The sequence below is a fragment of the Zonotrichia leucophrys genome, chromosome 12 (assembly GCF_028769735.1).
Source record: "Zonotrichia leucophrys gambelii isolate GWCS_2022_RI chromosome 12, RI_Zleu_2.0, whole genome shotgun sequence".
Classification (NCBI taxonomy): Eukaryota; Metazoa; Chordata; class Aves; order Passeriformes; family Passerellidae; genus Zonotrichia; species Zonotrichia leucophrys.
The window spans coordinates 1684179-1709186 of record NC_088182.1 but is presented as its reverse complement, the minus strand read 5'-3'; the positions used below and the strand labels follow the sequence as shown (position 1 = coordinate 1709186).

At 45.9% G+C, this 25008-nt stretch overlaps 2 protein-coding genes across 3 annotated transcripts; one reads left to right on the top strand and one right to left on the bottom strand.

The window, feature by feature from the left end:
- Nucleotides 1–320: 320 nt before the first annotated feature.
- On the bottom strand, nucleotides 321–14864 carry IL5RA (interleukin 5 receptor subunit alpha). Its single transcript, XM_064724058.1, has 10 exons — nucleotides 14734–14864; nucleotides 13554–13699; nucleotides 12247–12385; nucleotides 10563–10695; nucleotides 10297–10487; nucleotides 9195–9340; nucleotides 8656–8794; nucleotides 7258–7354; nucleotides 2932–3013; nucleotides 321–761 (listed from the first exon to the last, which is right to left on the bottom strand). Exons 1-10 carry the CDS (start codon nucleotides 14855–14857, stop codon nucleotides 669–671), a joined length of 1290 nt encoding a protein of 429 aa, XP_064580128.1. The 5' UTR covers nucleotides 14858–14864; the 3' UTR covers nucleotides 321–668.
- Nucleotides 14865–18504: 3640 nt separating this feature from the next.
- TRNT1 (tRNA nucleotidyl transferase 1) lies at nucleotides 18505–23812 on the top strand. 2 transcript variants are annotated; one of them, XM_064724129.1, is made up of 8 exons: nucleotides 18505–18572; nucleotides 18646–18776; nucleotides 19535–19728; nucleotides 20253–20391; nucleotides 20590–20716; nucleotides 20951–21144; nucleotides 21256–21506; nucleotides 22721–23812. In XM_064724129.1, exons 2-8 carry the CDS (start codon nucleotides 18716–18718, stop codon nucleotides 22967–22969), a joined length of 1215 nt encoding a protein of 404 aa, XP_064580199.1. In that variant the 5' UTR covers nucleotides 18505–18572; nucleotides 18646–18715; the 3' UTR covers nucleotides 22970–23812. The 2 variants fall into 2 exon arrangements, with proteins under 2 accessions (XP_064580199.1, XP_064580198.1); XM_064724128.1 differs by having other exon boundaries at nucleotides 18520–18776.
- The last annotated feature ends 1196 nt before the right edge of the window (nucleotides 23813–25008 follow it).

Below are 25008 nucleotides of genomic sequence, written 5' to 3'. Positions count from 1 at the left end.
GGCACCTTCCACAGAACTTATTGGCTGGATCAAATCTTTATTTTTATTCTTCGCTAACATGTTTGACCCAGCTCCATGGACAGGAGGTTTCTTGGAACTGGAAGGAATTCTGCAAGACCAGGAGAACTTCATGGGCCACAGCCAGGGAGGTCAGAGCCCAGGGTGGAAATTCAGGTGGAAATTCACAGTTTTGTTACAAAGCGTAGCAGCAAAGGCCCGGTGAGTGTCCCTGCTCTCAGGGTGGCCTTGCTGTGCAGCACTGAGGTGACAGCACTGGGGTGACAGCACTGGGGTGACAGCACTGGGTGCTTCACACGTTTTTCTTTCTTTTCCCAGTGTTTGACCCCTCTTGGTCACTGCCAGCACCACCTTGCTGCATCCACAGGGTTGTGCCAAACCCAGTTTGCATTTCCAGTTGTCAGGGCAAGGTAAAACAAACACCCAAAAGATTAAGGTGCCAACCAGAAAAAATGAATCCATTGGCTCTTTCCCAGGCTTTTTTTTCCCTACACAGCCCTTGTGCCATGAGCTTCCATCCTGCTTGAGCTGGAACTTTGTTTGGCAACAAGGCACCTGGTGCAGGCAAATCCTCATCCCCACTGGGAGCAGGGACACAGAGAGGTGACACAGAGCCCTCTCCAGCGTTGGTGGTGACCTCGTGGAGCCTCTCAGAACACGGAGTCATCGAGGACGCTGCAGGAGAAGCCTTCAGCCAGGCTGCCCACCTCGGTCTCCGTGGAGCTGGGGCAGCTCCGTGCTCTCTGCAAAGCAAACACCTTTGGAGCTGGGAGGGTGGCGTGGGCTGGGGGAGAGCTCAGAGCTCAAATTGGTGCATTCAGAGAGGGATTTACCCAAAATGTTTCATGGTTGAGGAGCTCAGGAGCATTGGGTTCAACAGGAGGGTTTTCCCCCTCTGACTGAAGCTCTCGCTGAGCTGCTCATCCTCTGTCCCTCCAGCCCTGCACCCCCAAACTCCCCACTTGCCAAATTCTCCCACAGTGGCCACCCCTCTGTAGCCAAGAGCAAGGAGCCCAGGAGGAGCTGGAGAGCACAGAATCATTAAATCATTAACGCTGTAAAAGATCTCCCAAGATCATCAAGTCCAGCCTTCAGTCAGATCCCACCAAACCCTATCCCAAAGGGCCACATCCAAAAACCAGCAGGTTTTTGAGCTCTTCCAGGGATGGAGAGCTCAAAAACTCTCCATCCCTGGAAAATGAGAGAGTGGCAGCTCTCTCATCTGCCCTGGGGAGCCTTCTGCAGAGCTGGGCCACTCTGGCAGTGAGGGATCATGGTTTGAGGAACAGGAATTTTTCTAAATATATGGCAGCAGAGCCATTTATGGGATCTCATCCTGGCAGAGCTGCACAAACAGGGGTGTGGGGCTGCAGAAGGAGGCAGCAGCAGGGGCTGAGCTGCTGGGAAGCCCTGCAGGGTGGCAGGTGACACTGCAGGGTTGCAGGTGACACTGCAGGGACCCGCAGGTGACACTGCAGGGACCCACAGGTGACACTGCAGGGACATGCAGGTGACACTGCAGGGACAGCAGGTGACACTGCAGGGACCCACAGGTGACACTGCCAGGGATCAGCAGGTGACACTGCAGGGACCCACAGGTGACACTGCCAGGGTGGCAGGTGACACTGTGACGCTGCAGGGTGGCAGGTGACACTGCCAGGGACCAGCAGGTGACACTGCAGGGACCCACAGGTGACACTGCAGGGATCAGCAGGTGACACTGCAGGGACCCGCAGGTGACACTGCAGGCACCAGCAGTTCCCACGGCCACCACCTGCAGGGCTTTCGTCACCTCAGCCCTGTTTACACCGAATTTAGGAACTGAGTGTCCCCAGCAAACAACTTCCCTGTCCCTGGTGGCCTCAGCAGGACCCGGGTCATGTCCCAGCCCTCCTGGCAGTGCCACCAGCCCTGTGGCCGTGGTGCCTCTGGCTGGTGTCCCCCACCAGGGCCAGCTCACCTGGAGTGAGGAGTGAGAACAAGGCAGAGCTGCTGTGAGAACCTGAGCCTGCCTTTGCCAGCTCACATTTCCAGCTGCAGCATTGATATTTGCTATTTGTCATGCTCTTAGGTGTGATGCCCCAAGTTGTGGTGTTTTGCACCATTTAATTAAAAACAAACATTACAGGATAATCTTCTAAGCCTGTTTCCTCACCAGACCATGGAGGAAGAGCAACATGCAAAAACCAAATCCTGTTCCAAGGGGACAAATGGAAATCAAGGTGCTGAGCAGACAATGAGGGGTTTATCTCATCTGTAAGATAAATGTATTTATCAGAAGTGACAGCAAACCCAGAAAGGCTTGAGTCCAGCTTAACAACTTTGAGTTGTGAGGCTGAACAAGAGCAGCTCTGCAGGAGCCCCCCTGCAGTCTCTGTCTGCCTGGGGAGAAACTGCAATTCCTACAGAGGGCAGAGCCACGGGTGAGCCCCAAATTCAGAAATTCAGTGTAGGAACAAAGAACCTGGGATGGAGTCAGGAATGGAGCCGGCAAAGGGGAAACCCGGAGAGGAATTCTGCTGGAGTTAGGAATGGAGCCAGCAAAGGGGAAACCTGGACAATATCACTTAACCCTTCTCTTCATTTTTAACCCTTCTGTTCCTTTTTAACCCTTCCCAAACCATAACACCTGCAAGCAAAGCCAGAGCTGCAGCAGACTGGGACCTGGGCAAAGGAAGGAGCCACACAGCGAGGTGAGAATCTCCCACAGCAGGGAGGATGGCAAAATCAGCCTCAGGAGTTGCTAAATCCAATAGATTTCATTCTCATGGGGTTAGACTTGATGGTCTTGGAGATCTTTTTGAGATTTAATGATTCTGTGACTCTCTTTGCTCTCAGCCTCAGCCTTACAGGGGAAAAGCAGCACACAAACAAAAGCATTCATTTTAGTTTAAAAAAAGGAAAATTATTTACCTCATAGTCAATTGGGAAAGGGTCTCGGAATTTGTTGCTGGGCGTTGGGATTGGTGGGAACAGTTTTGTCCAAACGTGGTTTCTGTAAGAAACAGCAGTGAAGGGATGAGAGAGAATTGATGTTCCTGGGGGATGAGGGACCCAAGCAGCAGCAGGGGCTGAGCCCCAGGAGCAGCCAGCTCTGCCTGCAGCACCTCTTGTCAGGGATAATTGTTGGAACCCTAACTACTGAGTTTAAGTTTTTATTATGTGATATTATGCACTTTTATTTAAATTATATACTTATAATTTTAGTTTTATAATTCAATTTTGGAAGTTTTTTTCTATGGTTTTAGGTTAAACGTGGTGGGGTTTTTGGGGTTAGTGTTTGTTAGAACAGAAAGTTAAAAATTCTTAGCAGTCAGGGCTCCAACAGGTGATGTTCCCCCTGGGGCTGGGCAGCTGTGCCACTGCTCACAGGTCACCCCTGGGGACAGGGGACAGGCAGGGGACAGGAGGGGGTGGGTGAGGCTGTGCCCATCCCCTGCCAGGGCCTTTGGGGCTGTCTGGGGAGAGCTGACCTGCTCTGATCTGTCTGTTCACACTGCTGCTCCCAGGGGCTCTGCTGTCAGGTGCCTCATGTGGACAGGCAGGACCAGCTGGACAAGCTGAACAAGCTGGACAAGCTGGACAAGCTGCCTCGTGCTCAGGCTTTGGTGTGTGGCCATGAGCTGCCCGTGCCCCGTGGCAGGAGGGCACCCACAAATAACGGTGTGCCAAGGGAAGGCAGCAGGGGCAGCTGAGAGCAAATGGATCTGCTCAGTGCTGGGATAGCTCACCCTGCTCACTCCCCTGGGCTCTGTGACACCAGAGGGGACTGTTCCTGTCTTTGGTGCATGCCAGAGCTCAGATCCCCCAGTCCTGCTGCTGAACACCTCGCTGCCTCCACCCTGGACAGCAGTGTGTCCAAAGGGGCAGGTTCAGTGGGAGCCTGGCCTGAGTGGGGAGAGCTCAGCCCAGAGTGGATACCCAGGCTCTGTTCTGGAGGAATCTGCCAGCTCTGCTCCTCTGCCCCCTTCATTTTGTGACAATCCCTCTGGCTGATGTCTCTTTAGTTCAGTGCTTATGTTCTTAGGACTATTCTTCTTCCAGAAGCTTTCTGAGTTCTCTCAAGTTTACCTTTATCCTATTACTATTCTCCTGGTGAGGAGGAATAATATTTTCTGTCTGTCAGCTTGGAGCTAAACCTTGCTGGCTGAGCTGCTGCTGCCTTGAAGGTGACATTGATGTTCACTAATTATCAGGTGAAGGGAAGGGCCACACACCCCACAGACACGAGCTGTGGGATTCTCCCCTCTGCTGCAGGGAGGGAATTGTACACCCAAAAATGGGAATATGGGGAGGAAAAACAGGCTGTGAGGTCTTTTGGGGGAAACATTTGCATATTTTTGTTGATTGGTGTGTTCCTCGTTGTGCTGTTTGCCAAGAAAAGATTTTGATGGAGCCATGAGAAAATTATTTATTGAGGCAGCAAAAAGCATAAATTACACGTCACTTCTGGAAGGGGAGCACTTAAGGAAGGTGCACAAATGCCCAGAGAAATGAGGCAGAAGTGTGTCCATGGGGGCTGCTTTGCCCCTCAGGTCGTTGCTGGGGTGGTGCCCTCAGAATGGTGCTGTTCTTTTTTGGAGGTTACTGAAAAGTCAGAGTTCTGCGGTTAAAGATCTCGTCACAAAAAGCATCCCAGGTATCTCTGCACAGGTTAAGGCACAGCCTTTGTCCATGGTCACTGCTTGGACCTTCAGGCCTTGGTCACACCCCACGGGACCCTGGTGCCTTAAATCAGCATGTCAGGGTCTGGGGTTTGTGCTGTGGCTGCCTTTCTGAAATTTCCACTCTTCCCACAGGCTGTGACACGGAAAGGCTGGAGATAAACATGAGAAACAGGCAGGAGAACAAGCTCTCCTTGCTCTGTGATGGGATTGAGGAGGTTTTTGGTTTATTTCTATGTCAGAGTGCCTCCCCTGAGATTCCCCATGGAGCTTTCCAAAGCTGGCTGTGATGCTGCTCGTGGGCTGCTGAGGGGGTGCAGAAGGGGGGGATACCTGGGTGACCACACAGATTTTGGGGTGTGGAGGGCACTGAGTGCCCTCATGCCACAGCAATTTACTGACCCCATCCTCCGGGGGGCTCACAGGAGAAAATGTTATTTCTTGGGAAGTACAATGCTCACTGCTAAAGGCAGAGAGCAAACCAGGAGAGCATTCAATTGTGGTTTTTATCACAACTATCAGCCTCTGCAAGTGAGTGAAGGGAAGAGCCTGCCCAGACAGTCCCACAGGGCCCCTTTGCCTGGCAGCACTCCTCCCAAACGCTGGGCTTTAACCCTGGTGCCTGCAAGTACACAGAAAAATTTATGGAGCTCTTTGCTGTAATGAAATTCCTTATAATGGCTGAAATCACTGGAAATTTGAAACGATTCCGTGGCTTGAATCACGGAGTGCACTTCATGAATTTTCAAGAGCAGTAAAAACAGAGAGTACTAATGAAACTGTGATCTAGGAAACCTGCTCGATTTTTCTTTTTTTAATATCTGCAGGTACAACCCTGTGTTTCATCTTCTTACACTTGCCCATCCTCCCAGGGCAGGCTGGGGATTACAGAGGAGAAGGAGCAGCAGGAAAGGGTGGAATAAGGTGAGCAGCTCCATGAAATTCAGAGAAGCAGGGAGGTAAAGTTTTCATCATGTTGGCAAAGAGAGAAAGGAATGAGCCTTTGGGTGTTGGGGAATTTTATACTGGAGAGAAGCTCCTGGGAGCAACCAAGGTAGCAGCAAGCAGCTGGAAAAGCTCCTTAAAATTTGGATTAAAATTATAAAATGCATCAGTACAGCATCTCCAGGTTGAGTAGAATTGTACCCTGGATTTATTTCTCCCCTTGTGTGTGTTCCAGGATCTCCAGAGGGGGTAAATGTAATATTCAAATGCTGTCAGAACTCCACAGGAAACATGGAACAAACTGCTGCTGGCTGGTGTTGGTTCTGCTGTCCCAAAGAGAGAGGAGAGAGCTGGAGAAGGTGCTGGAGCAGGGGAGACCTCCAACTCCAGCTCAATCCATAAAAGAATCATGTAAGTAAGAGAAATTTGGGGATTTTCAGCAAGACATCAAGGCTGCATAGCTGGCGACAAGTGTGTGACACAGGGATTGTCACTGACAAATTTTATGACAAATCCTTTGCCAGAATCTTCTCTCCTGGGAAGCTTCAGCTTCTCCCTGTTTTGCTACTTTGGAATGTGATTTGGAGAATTGTTTGCCCAGCATGTGAAATTGTTTTTAATTAATGACCAATCACAAGTGCAGCTGTGTGGAGGCTGTGAGCAATCACAAGATTTATTATTCATTCTTTGCTGGCCTTCTGATGTCTCCCTTCTCTTTCTTTAGTGTAGTTTTAGTGTATAATTTTCTTTTAATATAATATATATCATAAAATAATAAATCAGCCTTCTGAAACATGGAAGGATGTTCATCTCTTCCCTACAAATTCCACAGGGATGAATTCCCTGTGCTGCCCCTGCCAGAGCCCTGGGAACAGTCCCACAGGCAGAGTTCATCTCAGTTATGCTCTGGGAGCATCCTGTCCACAACACCTTCACTGGATACAGGAAACACAGCAGGGACAGGAAAACAGCCAAGGATGCAACAAATGAAAAGGCACTAAAGAAATTAATAGGGAATTAGCACTTCCATGAAGGGGAGATGTGGTTATTGTGGACTGGTAATTGCTGCTTGCTGCGTGTTTCAGGGAGAAACTTCTCATTCCACGGAGCCTTTAATCCATCACTTATGATTTGGCTGCCACAGACACAAGTCCAAAGTGCAGCTGGGCTTCCTCACTGTGCATTTGGGGAGTTTTGGCCTTTGCTATGCAGAGCCACAGTATAATTAAAAATAAAATTCAATATTTCAAATACCCGAAGCAAACATTAGGGGTCTGGGTATTTTGGCCATGAGGGATGTTCTGAGCAGCTTTCACCAGGGATAAATGAAGATTTATCTGAGGAAATCACTGACCCAATCAGGTGCATTTAATGAAGAAATAAGGATTTGTTAAAATACAATTTTGACAAATTTTAACAAATTCACCTCGCTCAATATATGGGTTTGTTGTATAAGATTAAATTGAATAACTCTCTTACCCCACTAGTTTTGCTGAATGTTATTACTGATTATTTTTGCTTTGCATACTCAGCTTTCACTCAGAATTAAGCAAAGCCTGTGACATTCCCCTCACACTTGTTGAATACCTGGTTCTTGGATATATTGTAATAAAAAAATGCTAATACTTACATTTGGCATAATATAGCAACAAGCAGCAACGTGCAGGACGTGGACACACAGAGCAGAGTGAGAATCCAGGCTATGGAACTCTCCAGTTTATTTTGCCCTGAATTTCCAGGGGAAAAAAAAAGAAATTAAATGTATTCTTTTAGTACAGATGATTTGAAATGTGTTTAGAATTTCAATACTGTAAATATTTCATTAGGTGTTTAATGTGGTTGTATTCAGATCACAAATTAACATAAAGAGTTTGAGGACTTGATCCTAGAATAAGAAATTAAATATAGAGCTTCAAGAGGAGTTTCCATGGCACTGAATTTCTGATTTCAGTGATTTTCAGCAATAATTTTCTTTTATTTTGAAATAAAGGAGAGAACAAGTGGCTGAGAAAGTGGCAGGAACCTGTATTGTGCTAATGAACTCCAACAAGCCCCTAAAAACTCCTTTCCATGAGGAAAAACTGGATTAAGTGGTCATGTCCTTGGATATTGTTGAGATTTAAATAAATTATTAGGGAAGATCAATTATTATTTTGTTTTTGTTTTGCCATCAGAATGAATTTTCCATGTTTGCTGTGTGAGCCAGGTGGGGAGGCCAAGGGGATGTGTTGGAGACAGGAGGCAAAACACTGAAAATGTGAATTCGTGGTACAGGAGGGGAAATGTAGTAAACAGGAGTGTAACAGAGTATTTTCTAAGTGAAAACAAGGAAGTTGAGAAACTCCAGAGATAAGAGCAAAGGAGGATGTCTAAGAACAAACAGTTGATAACGTGCAGTGATAAAGGAACTGTTATTTCCACAACAACTTGGTCAGCAAGCAGGAAATACAAAGCAGCATGGGGCCAATGATCAGGCTCCAAAGATGCTAAAATCATGTTCTTTTTTCTCCCAGCATTTAAGGAGTGAGATGATTTCAGTAAATTAAATTCAAAGCCCTGTTTTCCTGTTTCCTATTAGAAATTTGTGATGTTGGGCACGCTCCTGATTAGGCAGCATTGCTCCCCAGCAATGGGGATGCTAAAAGATGCTAAAAGATGCTAAAAGAATGTTCTTTTTCCCCTCAGCATTGAAGAGGTGAGAAAATTTCAGTGAATCAATGGCTGACATGGTCTCTCATATTTATTTCCAGCATGAACATCACAATGAGAGCAGGGAAAAACCTGAAAAAACTGCGGTGATGCAAGAAAAGGCCTTGAGTTTAAAGCAATCTGGAAATTTCACAAAGCATTGCTTAAAACCAATCTTCTTGCAATTAGTTTGTTTTTAATGGAACAGATTTAAATCCCCTTGGCGTTAACAAGTCAGGTTTTTCCTTCAAATCTCTGTTTTCCTGTGGGAATTCTGGGCAGGCTCCTGATGAGGCAGCATTGTTTTCCCAATTAGCAGTGGAATTTTGGGAACTCTCACCAATGTAATTGATGGCACTCCAGTCACTCCAGACTCCTGGGGCCCGGCAGATGTGGTTGAGGTTGGCCCTGATCCTGATGGAATATCTGCTGCTGGCATCCACCCTCAGCTGGAAACTGCTGGAGGAGAGGCTCAGGATCTGCCAGGAACACAAGTTGTGCTGTCAGAGATTAATTAAGACTCAACCACTCAGAAAACAAACTCAAACTGTGTTTATCTTCTTATTGTTTTTGTTAACTGCGAGGTAAGAGCCCCGTTTTTATAGGTGTAACTTCTCCCAACACACCAAAATTCCAGGGAAAATTCCTGGAAAATGCCTCATTTCTCCATTCTTCCTGCAGATTCTCAATGCAGCATTTCCTAAATGGTAAAAACTGTTCTGAGCCCAGATGCACAAGCTGAATAAATCCAATTTTGTCCTGCTTCCCCAAGTTCCTTGGGGATGGTTTGTTGCAGATTGAGAAGGAATTGAGGAAAAGAGGAAGGCAAATTCCCGCTGGAGAGGACAGGAATGTTGGATAGGCTGGAGGAGCAATTACCTGCTTGTTACCTGACTTCAGGTTGATGAGATAAAATTCATATTCAAAACATTCCTCGTGGAAAGGAGAAATTGGCTTCTCCCACGTGGCCAGGAGATCGTTTTGCTCCAGGGATATGCTGATATTTCTGGGAATGTTCACTTTCTCTGCAAAAAGAAAACCATACAGGTGAGTTATTTATAGAGACAAGTTTAAATACTAAAAACCTGGAGCATTTTGTAACCTGATAGTGTTTCCAAGTAGGACTTATATTTATTGCATTTATTTCCCTTTTTGGACTGAAAAGGTAAGGATTTAAGAGGAATAACTACATTGCTGGTAATAGTTAGAGGAAAACGGTTTGGAAAATCCACTTAAATTTTTGGAAATTTAGATTACTGGGGAAAGAGGAATTTATTAAATTAATTTCCACAGAAGTATTAAATTTATTATAGAATAGTTAGAAAAATTTCATTTCTAGGAAAAAGAAAATGCAGATGTAGCCAGGAAAGTTACTGAAAAATTGAAAAAATTCAAAAGAATTCAGCTGCTGTTATGGGGATGATTTCTAAGAAGAAAATTTGTGATTTTTTTCTCTTAGTGAAGTCATGAAAATGAGAATTGTTATCTGTTTAAAAAAAGGTATGGAACTAATGCAGGGAGGTAAATTATTTGTGTGGATGAAAGATGATAGACAATCATGACTGATATTCCCTTTTATTCCAGACTCTAATGCCTTCCTTTACAGGGTTAACTTGAACACCACGTGTCTCATTCCTTTTTTAAAAAAGGCTGCAAAATTAAGGGCAGTAAAAACAGTGTTTTAAAGTATATTGACTAAATCAACTGCAAATTAATATTGGAAATAATGCTTTAGCTAACAAACAGAAAACTAATTGCCTTTACTAGCTTTTAGCTTTGCAATTCTATAATTTAAAATAGATGGTTAAAATCAAATTTAGGTAAAACAATCCAGTTATTTCTTCAATTCCCTTAAGATGACTACACAAAATCAACACATCCTTTCACCTGCATCAAGAACCACTCAATCCAACAGAGCTTCCTCACATTTTGACAATCCTGCCAGACATTTTTGATATTTTTTTAATGTATTCCTACTCACCGATGGCATTTTGGTTAAATAACTGCTGGAAAGGCTTGATTGCAGCACGTTTGCTGGAGCCATTAATGTGAATGACAATGAGGTTGTCAATCTCACCAGGCTGAATCTGAGTGCTTGAAAACCTGCACTCAATATTCCTGCTCCACTTGTCTTTGCTGTAAGTGGGACATTCCTCTGTGTGTGTCTCGTACCTAAATGAAAACGCTGGTGAGACAGGGTGCTCTTAAAGAAATTCACTGCTGGCTGCAGGAGCAGCAAACACCAACCTGTAAAAGAGGAAATATTTGGTGTCCTCTGGAGCCCCTGGGCCAGGGAGCCAGCTGCAGTGGAGAGAGACATTGCCAGGGATGGTGACGTGGGTGACACAGGACAGGTTGGTGACAGAGGTCTCTGCAGCACCTGGAGAGGCAAGGAATGACAGAGCAGAAAGAAAACTTTACTACAAAATCATGACAGCTTCTTGTTGCTAAAACACTTTGATTCCCGTTTGGGCCACTGTAGCTGTGTCTGTTGCATCCAATTCTCCTTTTTTATTCCAGTTTGGGCCTTTCTAGCTCTGTATGTTACATCTAATTTTCTTCCTTTTTTATTCCATTTTGGACCATTATAGCTGTGTCTGTTGCATCCAGTTCTCTTCCTCTTTTATTCCAGTTTGGGCCATTGTAGCTGTGTCTGTTGCACCTAATTCCCCTCCTTTTTTATTCCAGTTTGGGCCTTTATAGCTCTGTATGTTATATCTAATTTTCTTCCTTTTTTATTCCATTTTGGACCATTATAACTGTGTCTGTTACATCTAATTTTCTTCCTTTTTGATTCCAGTTTGGGCCATTGTAGCTGTGTCTGTTGCACCCAATTCTCCTCCTTTTTGACTCCATTTTGGAGCATTATAGCTGTGTCTGTTGCATCTATTTTCTTCCTTTTTGATTCCAGTTTGGGCCATTGTAGCTGTGTCTGTGGCACCCAATGCCCATCACACACTCTGTGCCTTGGGAAGGATGCAGTTCCCCAGCAGTGAGTAAAGCTGTGCCACACAGCTCTGTGTATTTCATGTGCAACAAGGCAGCAATACCCTGGGTGCACCACGCTAGGTTAACTCAGCCTTAGCAAGGCATTGTTAGAAAATTTTATAGGTGTTGTTGACATTTTGCCCCTCCAGATTGCACTCCAGGCTCCACTGCAGCAGGGAAAGGTCTGGACGAAATCCTTTTGTAGCAGGTAGAGCGGAAAGCGCCGTATTTTTATTTGAAAGAACTAAACCTGTCACCTTTCAGTGTTTGGCCCACAGGTTGGGGCAGAACACACAGCCCAGGCCCTCGGTGGGTGCTGTGGTGTGTTCTTAAGTTTGTTAGTTTGCTCCCCCCATTTTCTGTATTAAATGGTTTCTTCCTTTCCCAGGACCCTGCCAGTTAGGTTGCTCTGGAAATGAAACTGCTCCTCCCCTGGTTTCTCTTATAAAGTGAAAGTTGTTTCCTCCTTAGGCTCAGTCAATCACCCCTTTTCTCCTCCCAGGTTTCGAGAATTTTCTTTTCTCTGGGAATTATGGTTGGCTGTAGCCCCGGAGCCCCTCCTATGATTTATAACAGTTGGTTACTTTAGTATATCAGTTATGTTTCGTACCTCCAAATATGTATTTCTATTAGATAGCCGGGTTTCCCTGCCTTCTTCCCCCCTTTTCCCTTAAAACCCTCTCCTGCCCCCTGTTCGGGGCCATTTGCTGGGTGTTTCCCCTCCTTGTTGGTTCTTCTGTAATAAACCGACAGTTTACCCCCAGCAAGTGGTCGCTTCCTAATTCGTCTCTCACCGCGCTGCTCCGAGCTATCCCCCAGCTCAGCCCGAGGCCAAGACGCCGAGGGGGGCTGGCTTTGGATGCGCAGGGGCCCTGGCCTTCACCCCTCACCAGACAGCCGGATCCAGGGCCGTGGTCGCCCCCGCGCAGGTGGGTTTTCTTACCTGGCAGAGGTGGGAGGTGTCCCTGCACCCAGTCGCTGCCCCTCTGGAGGCCCTCCTGCAGCAGCAAGGTGCGCACGCGGGCGCAGAAGCCGTTGTGAAGCGCCGCTGTTCGCACGCTGTGGGTCCTGCTGGTGTCATACTGGAACAGAAAATACCAAATAACCACAGGGGATGGGAGGCAAAATGAGGGACCTGCAGAGACTGAGCCACACATTGGGGGTGAGCTCAGTGAGCTGAATGGGGAGCCAGTGCTCAAAACCAGGATCCATCCTCCCCTCAAAATGAAAACTGGAATTTCCAAGTGATACCGAATTTTGCCCCAAAAGGCGAGAATAACTGCCTAAGAGACTCAAGTAAGTCAGCATAGACAGGAGGTATTTTATTACAACGCGTCGGAGAAATCACAAAAGGGATTTCTGGCTATCTCATGACAGAAGCAAGCTTTTATACAATCTTGGGTGCAGGGTTACATCATATTCATAAGAGGCGTGGTGTGGGCGGAGCGTGGGCGGAGACATCTATTTTGAGGATTATTCTTGGTGGTCCTTCGGTGCCTTCCTCACGGGCAAGGGTCTTCTGATGAGTCTTCCTCTTTAAACTTTTGAACTCTTATCCTAATATGGCATCCGGTATGCTGTCATGCTTGCCGGCCTAGGTCAGTTACATTGCCGCTCTAGGTCTTGACATTGACGCTCTTGGTCATTGCTGGCACGGCTCTTAGGGTCAGTTTGACATTATTAGCTTTGATCATGCTTAGCTCGACAATTCCCTTATCCCTATCTCTCTTTATTGTTTGCCCTGCTTACCAAACTTCAAACAGAAGGATCCACCAGGATTGCTTCTGGATTAATGAATAACCTATCATACAGCATTATCAATAATTCCAGGATTGCTTCTGGATCAATGAATAACCTGCCATACAGCATCATCAGCAATTCCTGAGTGTGGATGGGGGCGAATCCCCTTGTACCTAACATGAGACCACCCGCCGGTGATATGGGATATGGCTCCAGTGTTAGGGGTCGTGTGAGTAGCCAATGGGATGGGAATGGGATAGGACTGCTCAGGGTTGATTTTCAGTCTGTGGCTCTGCCTAAGCATTTTGATAACAAAATTATGTTCTTGTGCAGTAGTAAAATGCTGATCGAATGGGCAGTTTGGGGCTTCACAAGGCTCACCCCAGCAGAGCTGTGTCCACAGGGATGGCTGAGAGGGAATCTCTGCAGCTCCCAAAGCATGGGTTTAGATAAAAGAGAACTGCAGGGATTTACCCTTCTTAGGATCCTTGGTTTATTTTTTTCTCTTACCTCTTCTGGCTCAGGGCTCAGGATTTTCACATCGTACCTAATGGTGGAGTTGTTTTGTTCCTGAGCAGGGTTTGGCTCCCACTGTAACAGCACTTGTGCTAATGCAGAGACTGTGAGGGTGAAGTTAACAGGTGGCAAAACCTGGACTGGAAAGGAGAAAACAAAAATATCCATCAGTGTCCAATCCAGTGAATTGTTTAGAGCAATACCTGTTTGCAAGCAGTGAGCAATACAAGCAAATAATTTCATTTTAATATTATGTTCTCTCAACAGCTCCTTATAAAATATTTCTAATATTTGACCAAAAAAAAAATTAAATAACCAACACCCCATCAGATAAGAGTTTATTAAAACTTAGCTTGAAAAATGAAATTTTTACAACAGTTTCAACTTGAAAATTACTGTGATATATTACATTTGGCTTGTTAATTAGGTTCAGAGTTTCCATCTTGGTCCTCATTGTCACACAGGGCTGATGGAATGATCAGCTGCATGAACAATTCTCACCCCCATCAGCCTGCAGGAGAGGGCAGCGTGGGGGGCTTTCAAAGAGAAGGTTGACAGCCACAAGTTGCATGTGAGAGTAGAACCAAAATGATGAACAGAGGAATTAAGCACAAATGGAAGGAAACACAGAAGGATGGGAAGGATAATTTAAAATGACAGGGCAAGAAGGATTCCTGGAGCTCCCTTGGAAATGAGGAGGAGCTCATGCTGGGGGAAATGTTAGCATATAAATAGCAGGGCAGTGAAATAATCAATCTGCTCCCCTCCAGCTCTTCAGAGCCTGCTCTCCCTTATTTGCCAAACCCCAGGCTGCTGAGGGCCATCAGCACCCCTGGCAGTGCCCAAGCCAGGCTGGATGTGACTCCGAGCAGCCTGGCACAGGGCAAGGTGTCCCTGCCCATGGCAGAGGGTGGAACTGGATGGGCTTTAAGGTCCCTTCCAACCCAAACCATTCTGGGATTCCACGATCAGCCCTCATTTCTCTTCTCCTGTGATTGCAACCTTGGATGCCCAGGAGTTCACATTGCAGTAGGAAAGCTGCCCCATAAAGGCTCAGAAAACCCCAGCACAAGTTGTTTCCCCATGACTGGAGATTCTTTCCTCTCACAGCAAACCAGGCACCAACTGGGAACAGTCTGGGACAGGCACTGCCCTGGCAGCTGGAACTCCTCACCTCCTGCACCTTGAGGTGTGTTTGTTGTCCAGAGGAGGAGCAGGAAAGCTGGCATCCCACTGGCCATCATCTTTGGGTGGTGGGTGGGCACAGCCAGGCATCGGCCCACCAGCCCTGGCACCATTTCACAGGAGCTGAAAATGAACAAAGGTTAAAGCCAAGCCAAGGGTTAAACACCCAACCCACGGATCACAATCTATCCCCATGATCAAAGGGGTGAAACTGCTGCCTCGCAGGGACACGCTCTTCTTTTCTTGCAGGAAAATGTTTCTTGTGGGAGCTAAATTTAATATAGGTACCACTGAGCCCGTTTCATGTTGCTCCCTTTGCCAGCCCTCTCTGAAAAGCTGCTGCTTTCAAACCTTCATGTGGGGATGTTCAGGGCATCCGTGGATTTAAGCATTTCTCCATGGCAGGTGAGTCAGGTTTGTGTGGACTGGCTTTGGGGAGAGTCCCATTTCCTCCAAGAACAGAAATAACCATATTTTAGCTCCCACTCTATATAAGATAGCTGATTACTGGGATTTACTGTCTAGTTACTCCTCCAATAAAGCTCTCTAAAGACACAGCCACTGCTCACCTCAAGGCTAATTCTCCACCATTAATTATTGGTGTAAGAGAAACGGCTTTGTTTGTTCCTAATTTCAATGAACAACAATTTTTAATGCTTAAATCCAGCATTTTCTTATGGATAGTTTCATGAATTACTGAGAGAAAAAAAAAATCTCAGTGTAATCATTCATGTATAACCTAATATAAAAATGGGCATTCAGAACAGCAGCTCTCCAAAATGTTCTTACTGAAGAGAAATGCACCCCCCCAGCCCAATCTCACCACCTCCCTGGGGCACTACAGCAATTGCTCACATGGAAAACATAATATTTTCCAATGGTAATGAGCAGGAATAACCCAGGGACTGGAAGCACTCCCACTGATCACAGTTGGAATAATTCTGCTGTACAGTAACTATTTTTCAAAATGCAGTCTGAGTGCTGAGTTCATTAAAATGACACATCATCTACAGTAGAGTGTGTTTTTAATGTCCAACTCCTCTCATTATCTATATTCACATTTTGTGCCTCTCTGCTTTCCTGACAGCCCAAATGTGCACAAGGCCAGCTGAAACTCAGGAGTTTGCTAATGGATTGTTCCTGGGGAGCCAGAGTTTGATTTTGTGTGTGTTGGATTATGGAATGACATCTTGGCCAGGCATTTTGATTCTCCCAAAATGTAGCAAGCCACAGACAATGGGACAAATATTCTTTACAGCACACATTCCTGCCTGCAGAAATTACTGACATCAGGCTTTCTTTGCTGCTTCAGGAAACATCCTTTCATTTACCTGATGAGACCAGTAAATACTCTAATATTAACTTTTCTCTATGTTTAGAAGTAAAAATTCATTATGCTCACATCCTTGAAAATAAAAAACAGCTTTGGGAAAGAAGCTTCATTAGTTTCACTGCTGAGAGCATTCACTCTTTTTTTCCTAAAAAAAGCAATTACTTCAGTGCATTATTTTTTAAAAAATCTTTTAAAAGCCTCATGTTTTGCAAGTGCTTAGCATTCACATCTACTTGAATAATGTCAGTGTGTTGGTTTCAGGCATTATTATAACTACAACAGCTGACTCTCCCTTGGGTTTATTTAAAGTGGGTTTGGCTACCTGTGGATTTTTTGGTTTTAATTTGTCCACAAAAAGTTAAGGGTTCTGATTTTCTTTTCCCTATACTTTCAAAGAGATCCTAAAGATATTTTTTTTCTGCCAAAAAGCTTGCATGTATTAGATATTATATTTTCTGTTCAGCATGTTACTGAACTGAAACTGGATATAAAATGTTACTGTAATTCAGATGAGTCCTAATTTATTATCCTGTTCTTTTCAGTTTATTTTTTCTTGCTTTGTTTTCCAAAATGCTATTTGTCCTTTTCTTGCTGCCAGACTAAGACTGACAGCACAGCTTTTGGAAGCTGAATTTCTGCAGCTGTGTAAGACCACAGCCGCTGAGAACAAACTGCAGTCTGTGCTACCTTATTTCATGGGAGAAATTGCTGAAAAGTGAATCAAAATAAGTGTATGCAAGCAAAGATGGCAACTAGAAGGCTACAAGAGGATTGTGCTCCTCACAAAAATGGATATGGTAAGTTTTCAGGACAAAGTTTTGATTATGTTTTGGTTATATAAGTAATAAGCAGAAGGTAAAGGGGAATATTCCTTTTTGCAAGGAATATATTCCTTTTAGAAGGACAGTAGAAATCCAAAGCACAAATCCAGCCTCCTAAAAATAATTATTTTCTCCATTACAGCTGATGTGTCCCAACACCTCCCAAGCACCGAAGAAGCAGCAGATTCCAGGTGCTTTTCCCAGTGCAAAGTGGCTTTGCAAAGCAGGGCCCTGGCAGTGTGCAGAGCAAGCACAAGGCAGACCCCAAGCACAGCAGACAGCCCGGGGGTTACCTGGGATCTCAGAGTCCTGCCAGGAGCCGGGGCTGTGTGTTCCCCGTGCCCTGGGTGCTCTCCCTCTGGGCTCTTCTATAGCTGCTGCCCTCCAAGTGCCAACAGGGCTGGTGCCGCACAGGAGATGGCAGAGGACAAGTGAGATAAGCACGCCTTGAAAAAGGGAACTGTGGATTTAACCACAGGGTGGAAGGCTGAGCCCAGAAATGGGGTTATTTTATTTATATACGATGGTGTGAGAGTGCTCTGATGACTTTTCAAGAGGAGGAACGTGATGGCTGACTGCAAAGAAATAACCTACAGCCACACTGCTGATATCCAGTGTGTTCTTCCCCTAGAAAATCAAACCCAGGCATTGCTGGAAAACTGCACATGTTTGTCCAGGTTTTTTTTAATGCCATCTTGTCCAAAGCTCTGGCCACACAGCCATGCAGCATTTTGGGAAGTTACCAGTGCCAGAGCAAAACCAGCTTTCTAATACTGTGCTGAGAGCTTTGAGCTGACATCCATAGGGTTGGGTGGCTTCTGCATGGCCCAGAGGAGCTGTGGATGCCCCATCCCTGGAAGTGTTGAGGGTTGGAGGGGGCTCGTGGAAGGTGTCCCTGCCCATGGCAGGTGCTTGGAACAAGGTGAGCTTTAAGGTTCCTTCCAGCCCAGCCCATTCCATGACTCTGTGATGGTATTGCAGGCTCACAGACGGGAGAGGGAACAGAATCCAACCCTGCAGAAAGTGAGGCAGTATGGGATGGAGTTTTGGGAAGGATGAGATGAAGGCCAATGACTCACCCTCATTAACGACCTGGTGTCCAAGTTATTAACATGTAGGTGACACAAGCTTGGAGGGGAGAGTGTTTGGGGCTCAAGACACAATTAAAGCTCCTGCCAAATTGGTGAAAATGGGTGTAATTCAATGTGGGCAAGATCTCAACTGCATTTAGACATTATCAAGTGCACATTAATAGCTGTAAATAATCAATTATCACTCATATCACTGATACGTGCTCCACAGAACAAGATGGGGTTTTGGGGTCAGGAGGAGTCCCCATCCCTGGGGCGATTTAAAGCTCTGTGGATGTGGCACTTGGGGACAGGGTTGAGTTGAGCTGTTGGGGCTGGGCTGGACTCGATGGTCTTGAAGGTCTCTTCCAACTCAGTGATTCTGTAAGGGTTTTTTATGAATCTCTCCCGGCTGCGCACAGTCCGGTCGGTCCCGCTGAGGGAGCGGGGGCGGAGCGGGGCCCGGCCCGGCCCCGGGGCGGTGCCGATGCCCGGTGGTGCCGCCTCACCGAGCCCGGCCCGGCCCCGGGGCGGTGCCGATCCCCGAGCCCGGCGCCGCTCTGAGCTCATCGGCCGGCGCCGGCGATCCGGGAGCTGGGCCCCGGTGAGTGAGGGGGGCGGCGGGCCGGGGCGGCCGTGCCGCGGATGTGGGCTGAGCTCTGGGTTGTGCCCCGCAGGGCCGGGCTGCGGCTGCTGCGGCGGCGGCACGGCGGGAGCGGCTCCGGCACCAGCACCGGCACGGGCACCATGAGGCTGCAGGCGCCGCAGTTCCAGGCGCTCTTCACGCCGGGGCTGCGCAGCGTGGCCGGTGAGTGCGGGGCGAGCCCCGAAATGTCCCTGAGCGCAGCCCCGGGATGGTTCGGGTTGGGGGGGACCTCAGAGCCCATCCGTGCCATGGCAGGGACACTTCCCACTGTCCAGGCTGCTCCCAATGAGCCCCAATGTCCAGCCTGGCCTTGGGCACTGCCAGGGATCCAGGGCAGCCCCAGCTGCTCTGGGAACTCCATCCCAGCCCTTCCCACCCTCACGGGGAAACCTCATTCCTGAACCCACCCTCCCTCACCTTATTGCCCTTACCCCTTGCCCTGGTAAAAGCGTCCCCGAGAATTTTTCTGCTCCCAGGGCCTTCTCCAGGCCGAACAGCCCCAGCCAGTCTCCAGGGACATGTCAGAGCTCGTTTTTCCCTTTGTAGGCCGATTCCATGATGCCCTGTTGTTCCTGGAGAAGTCAGGTGTTCTCTGCTGTAAATAATCTGAATTCTTTCCCCTTGTCAGCCCCTGACTCTTCAAAATGATGGCCAGCCCAGAGTGCCCAGGACCAATTAGAGACCTGCCAATAGTTAAGTTTCCAGAAAAGCTTCAGAAAAATAAATCAGAATGACAGGGAAAGTACCTGTGGGTGCTGAGCTGTGCCATGAATTAGTGCATTTTGTATGAAGCTGTGAGTTATTTGCTGCTCCCTGCACATTTGAGTGTTTATTCCCACATCTATGATCTTTATTTTGTGAGAAGGGAGGTTATGGACTGTGCCATGGGTTTATTGCTGTTTGGTTTCCTTCCTTCCCAGAACTGTTTGAGAAGAAGAACTACGAGCTGAGAATAGCAGGAGGGGCTGTGAGGGATTTACTGAGCGGAGTGACACCACAGGACATCGATTTTGCCACCACAGCCACCCCAGCAGAGATGAAGGAGATGTTCACAGCAGCTGGGGTTCGTCTGATCAATAACAAAGGAGAAAAACACGGCACCATCACTGCCAGGGTTGGTTTGGGATTTGTTTGGATCTTTTTTACCTGTCTGTAGATGTCCAGTAGAAAATTTGCTCCTTATTTGTTAAAGTATCACAGCAAGAGTTTAAATGAGACCCTGTTTAAAGCCTGGAGTGATTTTTTTTGATTATTCATTGTACAATTCAAGTAATTACCATGTTTTAATGCATGTAACCCATTCATGCTGCTGTGTCACCACCAGAAAAAATAATCTTGGCTGCCCACACATGATCCTGATGTTTCCTGCTCCTGATTTCTTCTACCTTGCTCTCAGTCCATCTCCTGCAGGAAGATTTCTGCAGGCTCTGTAGAAAATAAATAATGTCAGGATTATTTTCAGAAGTTCCTATTTCTCACTCTGTGTGAAAACCTTGCACACGTTGATGTGCATGTATCCACCTACTGTACACAAACACAGGGCTGAAAAATGACCAGCTTTTGCATTTAATTTCATTTAATTTGAGTTCGTGTCATGTCGTGGTTGTGTTGAAGTAACGGTGTCTGTGGGATTTGCAGCTCCACGAAGAGAATTTTGAAATCACCACTCTGCGCATTGACGTGGTGACGGACGGGCGGCACGCGGAGGTGGAGTTCACCACGGACTGGCACAAGGATGCTGAGAGGAGGGACCTCACTGTCAACTCCATGTTTTTGGGTAAATCTGAGAAACACTTACCTAGATGAAGCACTGGAGTTGAGTTTTGCCACTGAATTCTGTGTTAAAGTCTGTATAAATATAGAGATGATCTGACAGAGCAGCTCAAATCATACAACTTGTCATTTCCACATGACAGTGCTTCACTGTGTCAGCCACATTTGTAAATTGATATTTCATTTTTCTTTTTTTTTCTAGGTTTGGATGGGACACTCTATGATTTCTTTAATGGCTATGAAGACTTGAAAAACAAGAAAATCAGATTTGTGGGCAAGGCAGCTGAGAGAATACAAGAAGATTATTTAAGAATTCTGAGATACTTCAGGTAAGAGGTTTTGCCTTTCCTTGATAAATAAACTGTATAAGGCTTCAAAACATGCAAAAAAGATACCAGTGATGTAAAAAGAGTTGTAGTTGTCATATTTCCTTTTCAACCTAGATGATTTTATGATTGTAAGTGGAATAAGTTGTATAATTGTAAGAATTCTTTTAAATTGTTTTAATGATAAGAATAATTGTAAGTTTTCCAATCTAACATCCAGGGGGGTTTTTTTGGCAGATTTTATGGAAGAATTGCAGAGAAACCTGGAGATCATGAACCTATTACACTGGAAGCAATTAAAGAAAATGCCAAAGGCTTGGCTGGAATATCAGGAGAAAGGATTTGGGTGGAACTGAAAAAAATTCTGCTTGGAAACCATGTCAATCATTTGGTTCAGCTTATGTATGAGCTGGATATTGCCCAGTACATAGGTAAAGTGAAATGAAGTTTGATTTCCTACTCCTGTATCTTATACAGAAAGAATTTTGTGGCAAATTGACATCAAACCCACTTTTCTTCCTCACACTTCTTTGTGTTTTCAGGGCTACCACTTGGTGGGAATTTAGAGGAATTTGCCAGAGTCAGTAAAAACATCCAAAACCTGTCTCCAAAACCCATGACTGTCCTGACATCCTTGTTCAAGGGGAAGGATGATGTCACAAACCTGGACCTGAGGCTGAAAATCTCCAAGGAAGAAAAGAACCTTGGCCTTTTCTTGGTGAAGCACAGGCAGGAATTAACCAAAGGCTCGGGGCCAGAACCACTCAGACCATACCAGGACTTCCTGATGGATGTGAGTGGAGCTCACATTGCTCCACTGGGGCTTCTCAGGGGCTGAATTCATTCCAAGACATTCCTAAAACCCAATCCTGCTGTGTTTTAGCAGTTCTGAGCACCCTGGGCTCTGGAGCAGGTTTTGGGATGATTTAAAAGTCAGTCAGGTTGGACAATGTCACATTTATTTCCTTGTGGCCTTCCCTGGGCTGGCACTTTGCTGTGCTGTCCTAATATCAAACAGGAGCTGCCCCTCAAGGAGAATTCGGCTTTTTTCTGTCAAATTCGGCTCTGAATGCTGAATGGAAAATCAGTGCAATTCCTGGTGTTCTTCCCAAGGCAATTTTTAGGTGGTTTTGAGGTGAATTTGTCGGTGATTTTGGAGATTTTTCGACAATTCTTTTATGTGATTTTTGGGGTGATTTTATGGGTGGTTTTTGGGATTTTTATGGTGATTTTTTGGAGTGATTTTGGGGATTTTTATGGTGATTTTGAGGCGATTTTTTAGGTAATTTTGAGGCAATTTTTTGGGTGGCTTTGGGGCAATTTTGGGTGATTTTGGGGTGATTTTTATGGTGATTATTTAGGTGATTTTGGGGATTTTTGGGGGTGAGTTTTAGGGGAGACTTTGGGTATTTTTGGGGCAATTTTTGAGTGAATTTTGGGATTTTTATGGTGATTTTTTTGGGGGTGATTTTGGGTGCTGTTCCTTAGGCAAGCTGGGATGTTCTTCCACAGCACAGTGAGGTCACTTCCAGCTGAATTTTGCTGATCCTGAGGACAAGGAGCAGTGCCCAGGCCAGGCCTGTCTGCCTCAGGAAAGGTGATGGATAGGAGGGAGAGTGACAAAACTCAGGGCTGTAGAGTCCTTTAAAGGTTCCACCAAAGGGCAGCTTTAGGGCAATGGCTGTGCAGGTGGAAATTATGAACACTGAACTTTTACCCAACACTGCTGTCAGGGTCGGGCTCCCTTTGGAAAGAGGATTTTTAAGGAGAAAAGCTTGAAATTTATGATCTTGGCATGGACCAAATGGATACTATGGATAAAGTTTAGCAGGAGATCTTCCCTTCCTGGATTCAGGAGTCTCCAAGGATCTCCCCCAGAGCCTGCAAAACTCAGTTTTAATTTCTATGAGGCAGGAGAGAGCCTTGCTTGGCCAAGGATAATGGGAATAACACAATGCTGAGCACACTTGGAGCTGTTTCACACTGAAATTTCCTTTTGTCTCCCAGTCTAGGGAAGCCAACACCAACTCCAAGCTCTTTGAGCTGCTGAAGTACCAAGGGGAGGAGCAGCTGCTGAAGGAGATGCAGGAATGGGCTGTGCCCTCGTTCCCTGTCAGTGGCCACGACCTCAGGAAGATGGGGGTGTCCTCGGGGAAGGAGATTGGGACAGCCCTGCAGCAGCTGCGGGATGAGTGGAAAAAGAGCGGCTACCACATGGACAAAGAGGAACTGCTGAGCTGCCTCAAGAAGCTGTAGAGTGAATAATGACCAGAGCTGTTTGTGCCCTGAGCTCCCAGGAAACTGAGCCTCTCACAGCATCTGTCACATTTAACATTTTCATTATTGATCCCTGACTTCTGCAAGGGGAGGTTGCATTTTGTAATAACGCAAAACACGGTTTGCCAAATCCCACCTTCTCAACCTCTCTTTGCTGTTCTTAGTGATGAATATTTACTGTTTTATCATGACTTAGGGCATGAGAGGTGACAGAAAGATTTTTCTCCTTCTGACTTTCTATATCCAAAAAAAAAACCCCTCAAAATCCCCCCAGAATCATCCTCTAGATAAAATCATGGAGGGGTTTTTATGTGCCTAGGAGAAAGTGAGGAAATAATGGGCTCTACCTTAACTCTTTTTGTACTTAAAGCTGGATAACAGATGGAAATGGTCACTCCAGCAGTTCCCAACAGCCTTGCCATGGACAACCAGGCTGTTTTCTAGGACTATTTTTATTTTCCAGAATTCCAGAATTAGTTTTAGTTAAAAGAATGCCTTGGCTGAGTCATTATCATGAATTTTCAGTAACTTATTAGTGAGGAAACTAAATCCACAGCAGGCTGGTGAAGGTTCTACATTGCATTTTCAACTCCAGGTGTGAGACAAACTATTCCTGTTAATTAACATGAGCCCCAGCTCCTTGTCTTGGGAATTTGGGGATTTGGAGCTGAGCTATTCCTGGTCTCTATGGATCTCTTCCTGGCCCTGGGGTTTTTGGTGTGCTGTTAAAATCTCTGGGAGCAGCTCTGTGTGCACAAATCTTGTTACAGGTTGAAGTTTTCCTACAGAACCATGGTAACAAATAAAATCCTTTGGATTTCATTTTCCTTGGATATCATTTGGCAACACTAGATGGCAACACTGGAGCAGTGCTGGGAAAAATCAGCATTTTGGGCTTTCACACGTGTGATTTTCCTGGGATGTCTGGTCCTTTAAATAAATTATCCTGAAGGTGCCTGGGAATTTGTGGGAGCCAGCAAGGGCAGAGGGAAAGGCTGTTTGTTAGGAAGGCAAATCCCACAAGGACAGGATGGTGCTTAATTTAATGAGGGGATTAAATTGAAGCCTCCTTTGTGTCATTTCTGGAACTACTGAGATCTTAGGAGGGAGAGTGACAAAACTCAGGGCTGTAGAGTCCTGTCAAGATTCCACCAAAAGTGGAAAAGAGATTCCACCAAAGTGCAGCTTTAGGGCAATGGCTGTGCAGGTGGAAATGATGAACACTGAACTTTTACCCAACACTGCTGTCAGGGTCGGGCTCCCTTTGGAAAGAGGATTTTTGAGGAGAAAAGCTTGAAATTTATGATCTTGGCATGGACCAAATGGATACTTTGGACAAAGTTTAGCAGGAGATCTTCCCATTGAATTTGCAGCTGTTTGCTGGAATCCAGTCCTGCTCCCAGATTTCCTCTCTGGTTTATGTCTGAAGGGTTGTTCAGCACAACTTTGTCCCCCAGGATGAAGGATGACAACCCCAATCATGCCTATGAACAGCAAGGAATGATTTATTTAAATGGATGCTGGTAATGATGAGCCTGAAAAGACTTTATCAGAATTATTTACTACACAGTATAGAGGCTGTGCATAGTGCACTGTTAAATCAATCATTTCAAAGCCAGTTTAATTATTAGTAAATAGAAACTGCTGGGTTTAATTGGAGATTATTTGGCCAAGCTGGCCAGTAAAAGCAGGGGGAGCAGCATTTCCTCCATCCCTCACTGATAACACAGAGGATCCTGTTACAAAACAGCAAAACCAGATTATTCCACAAGCACCTGCTGGAATTCAGTGCAGGGAGCACCTCTGTTCCAACACCTCCAAGCATCAGCCCCTGCCTGAGGTTTCCCATTGGTCTATTGAGCATTTCTGTTCATCTTCCACTAAAAATAACCCCTAGGAAAATGAAAGGCATGAAATAAAAAATATAAACATATTTTAGGCAAGCAGTGCCAGCTTGGGAGCTGGAAAAATGCTGGGTTTAAATAAAGTCTCCTCTTTAGAGTATGGGTTGTTTAAAT

Coding starts and splice junctions, on each gene's coding strand:
- IL5RA (XM_064724058.1), bottom strand. CDS start 14,857: ATGGTGCCAGGGCTGGTGGGCCGATGCCTGGCTGTGCCCACCCACCAC. Junction 10,488..10,562: donor AAATATTTCCTCTTTTACAG/GTTGGTGTTTGC, acceptor GTTTTCATTTAG/GTACGAGACACACACAGAGG. Junction 7,355..8,655: donor GAGTGCCATCAATTACATTG/GTGAGAGTTCCC, acceptor CTGGAAATTCAG/GGCAAAATAAACTGGAGAGT.
- TRNT1 (XM_064724128.1), top strand. CDS start 18,614: ATGTGGGCTGAGCTCTGGGTTGTGCCCCGCAGGGCCGGGCTGCGGCTG. Junction 18,777..19,534: donor GGGGCTGCGCAGCGTGGCCG/GTGAGTGCGGGG, acceptor CTTCCTTCCCAG/AACTGTTTGAGAAGAAGAAC. Junction 21,507..22,720: donor ACCAGGACTTCCTGATGGAT/GTGAGTGGAGCT, acceptor TTTGTCTCCCAG/TCTAGGGAAGCCAACACCAA.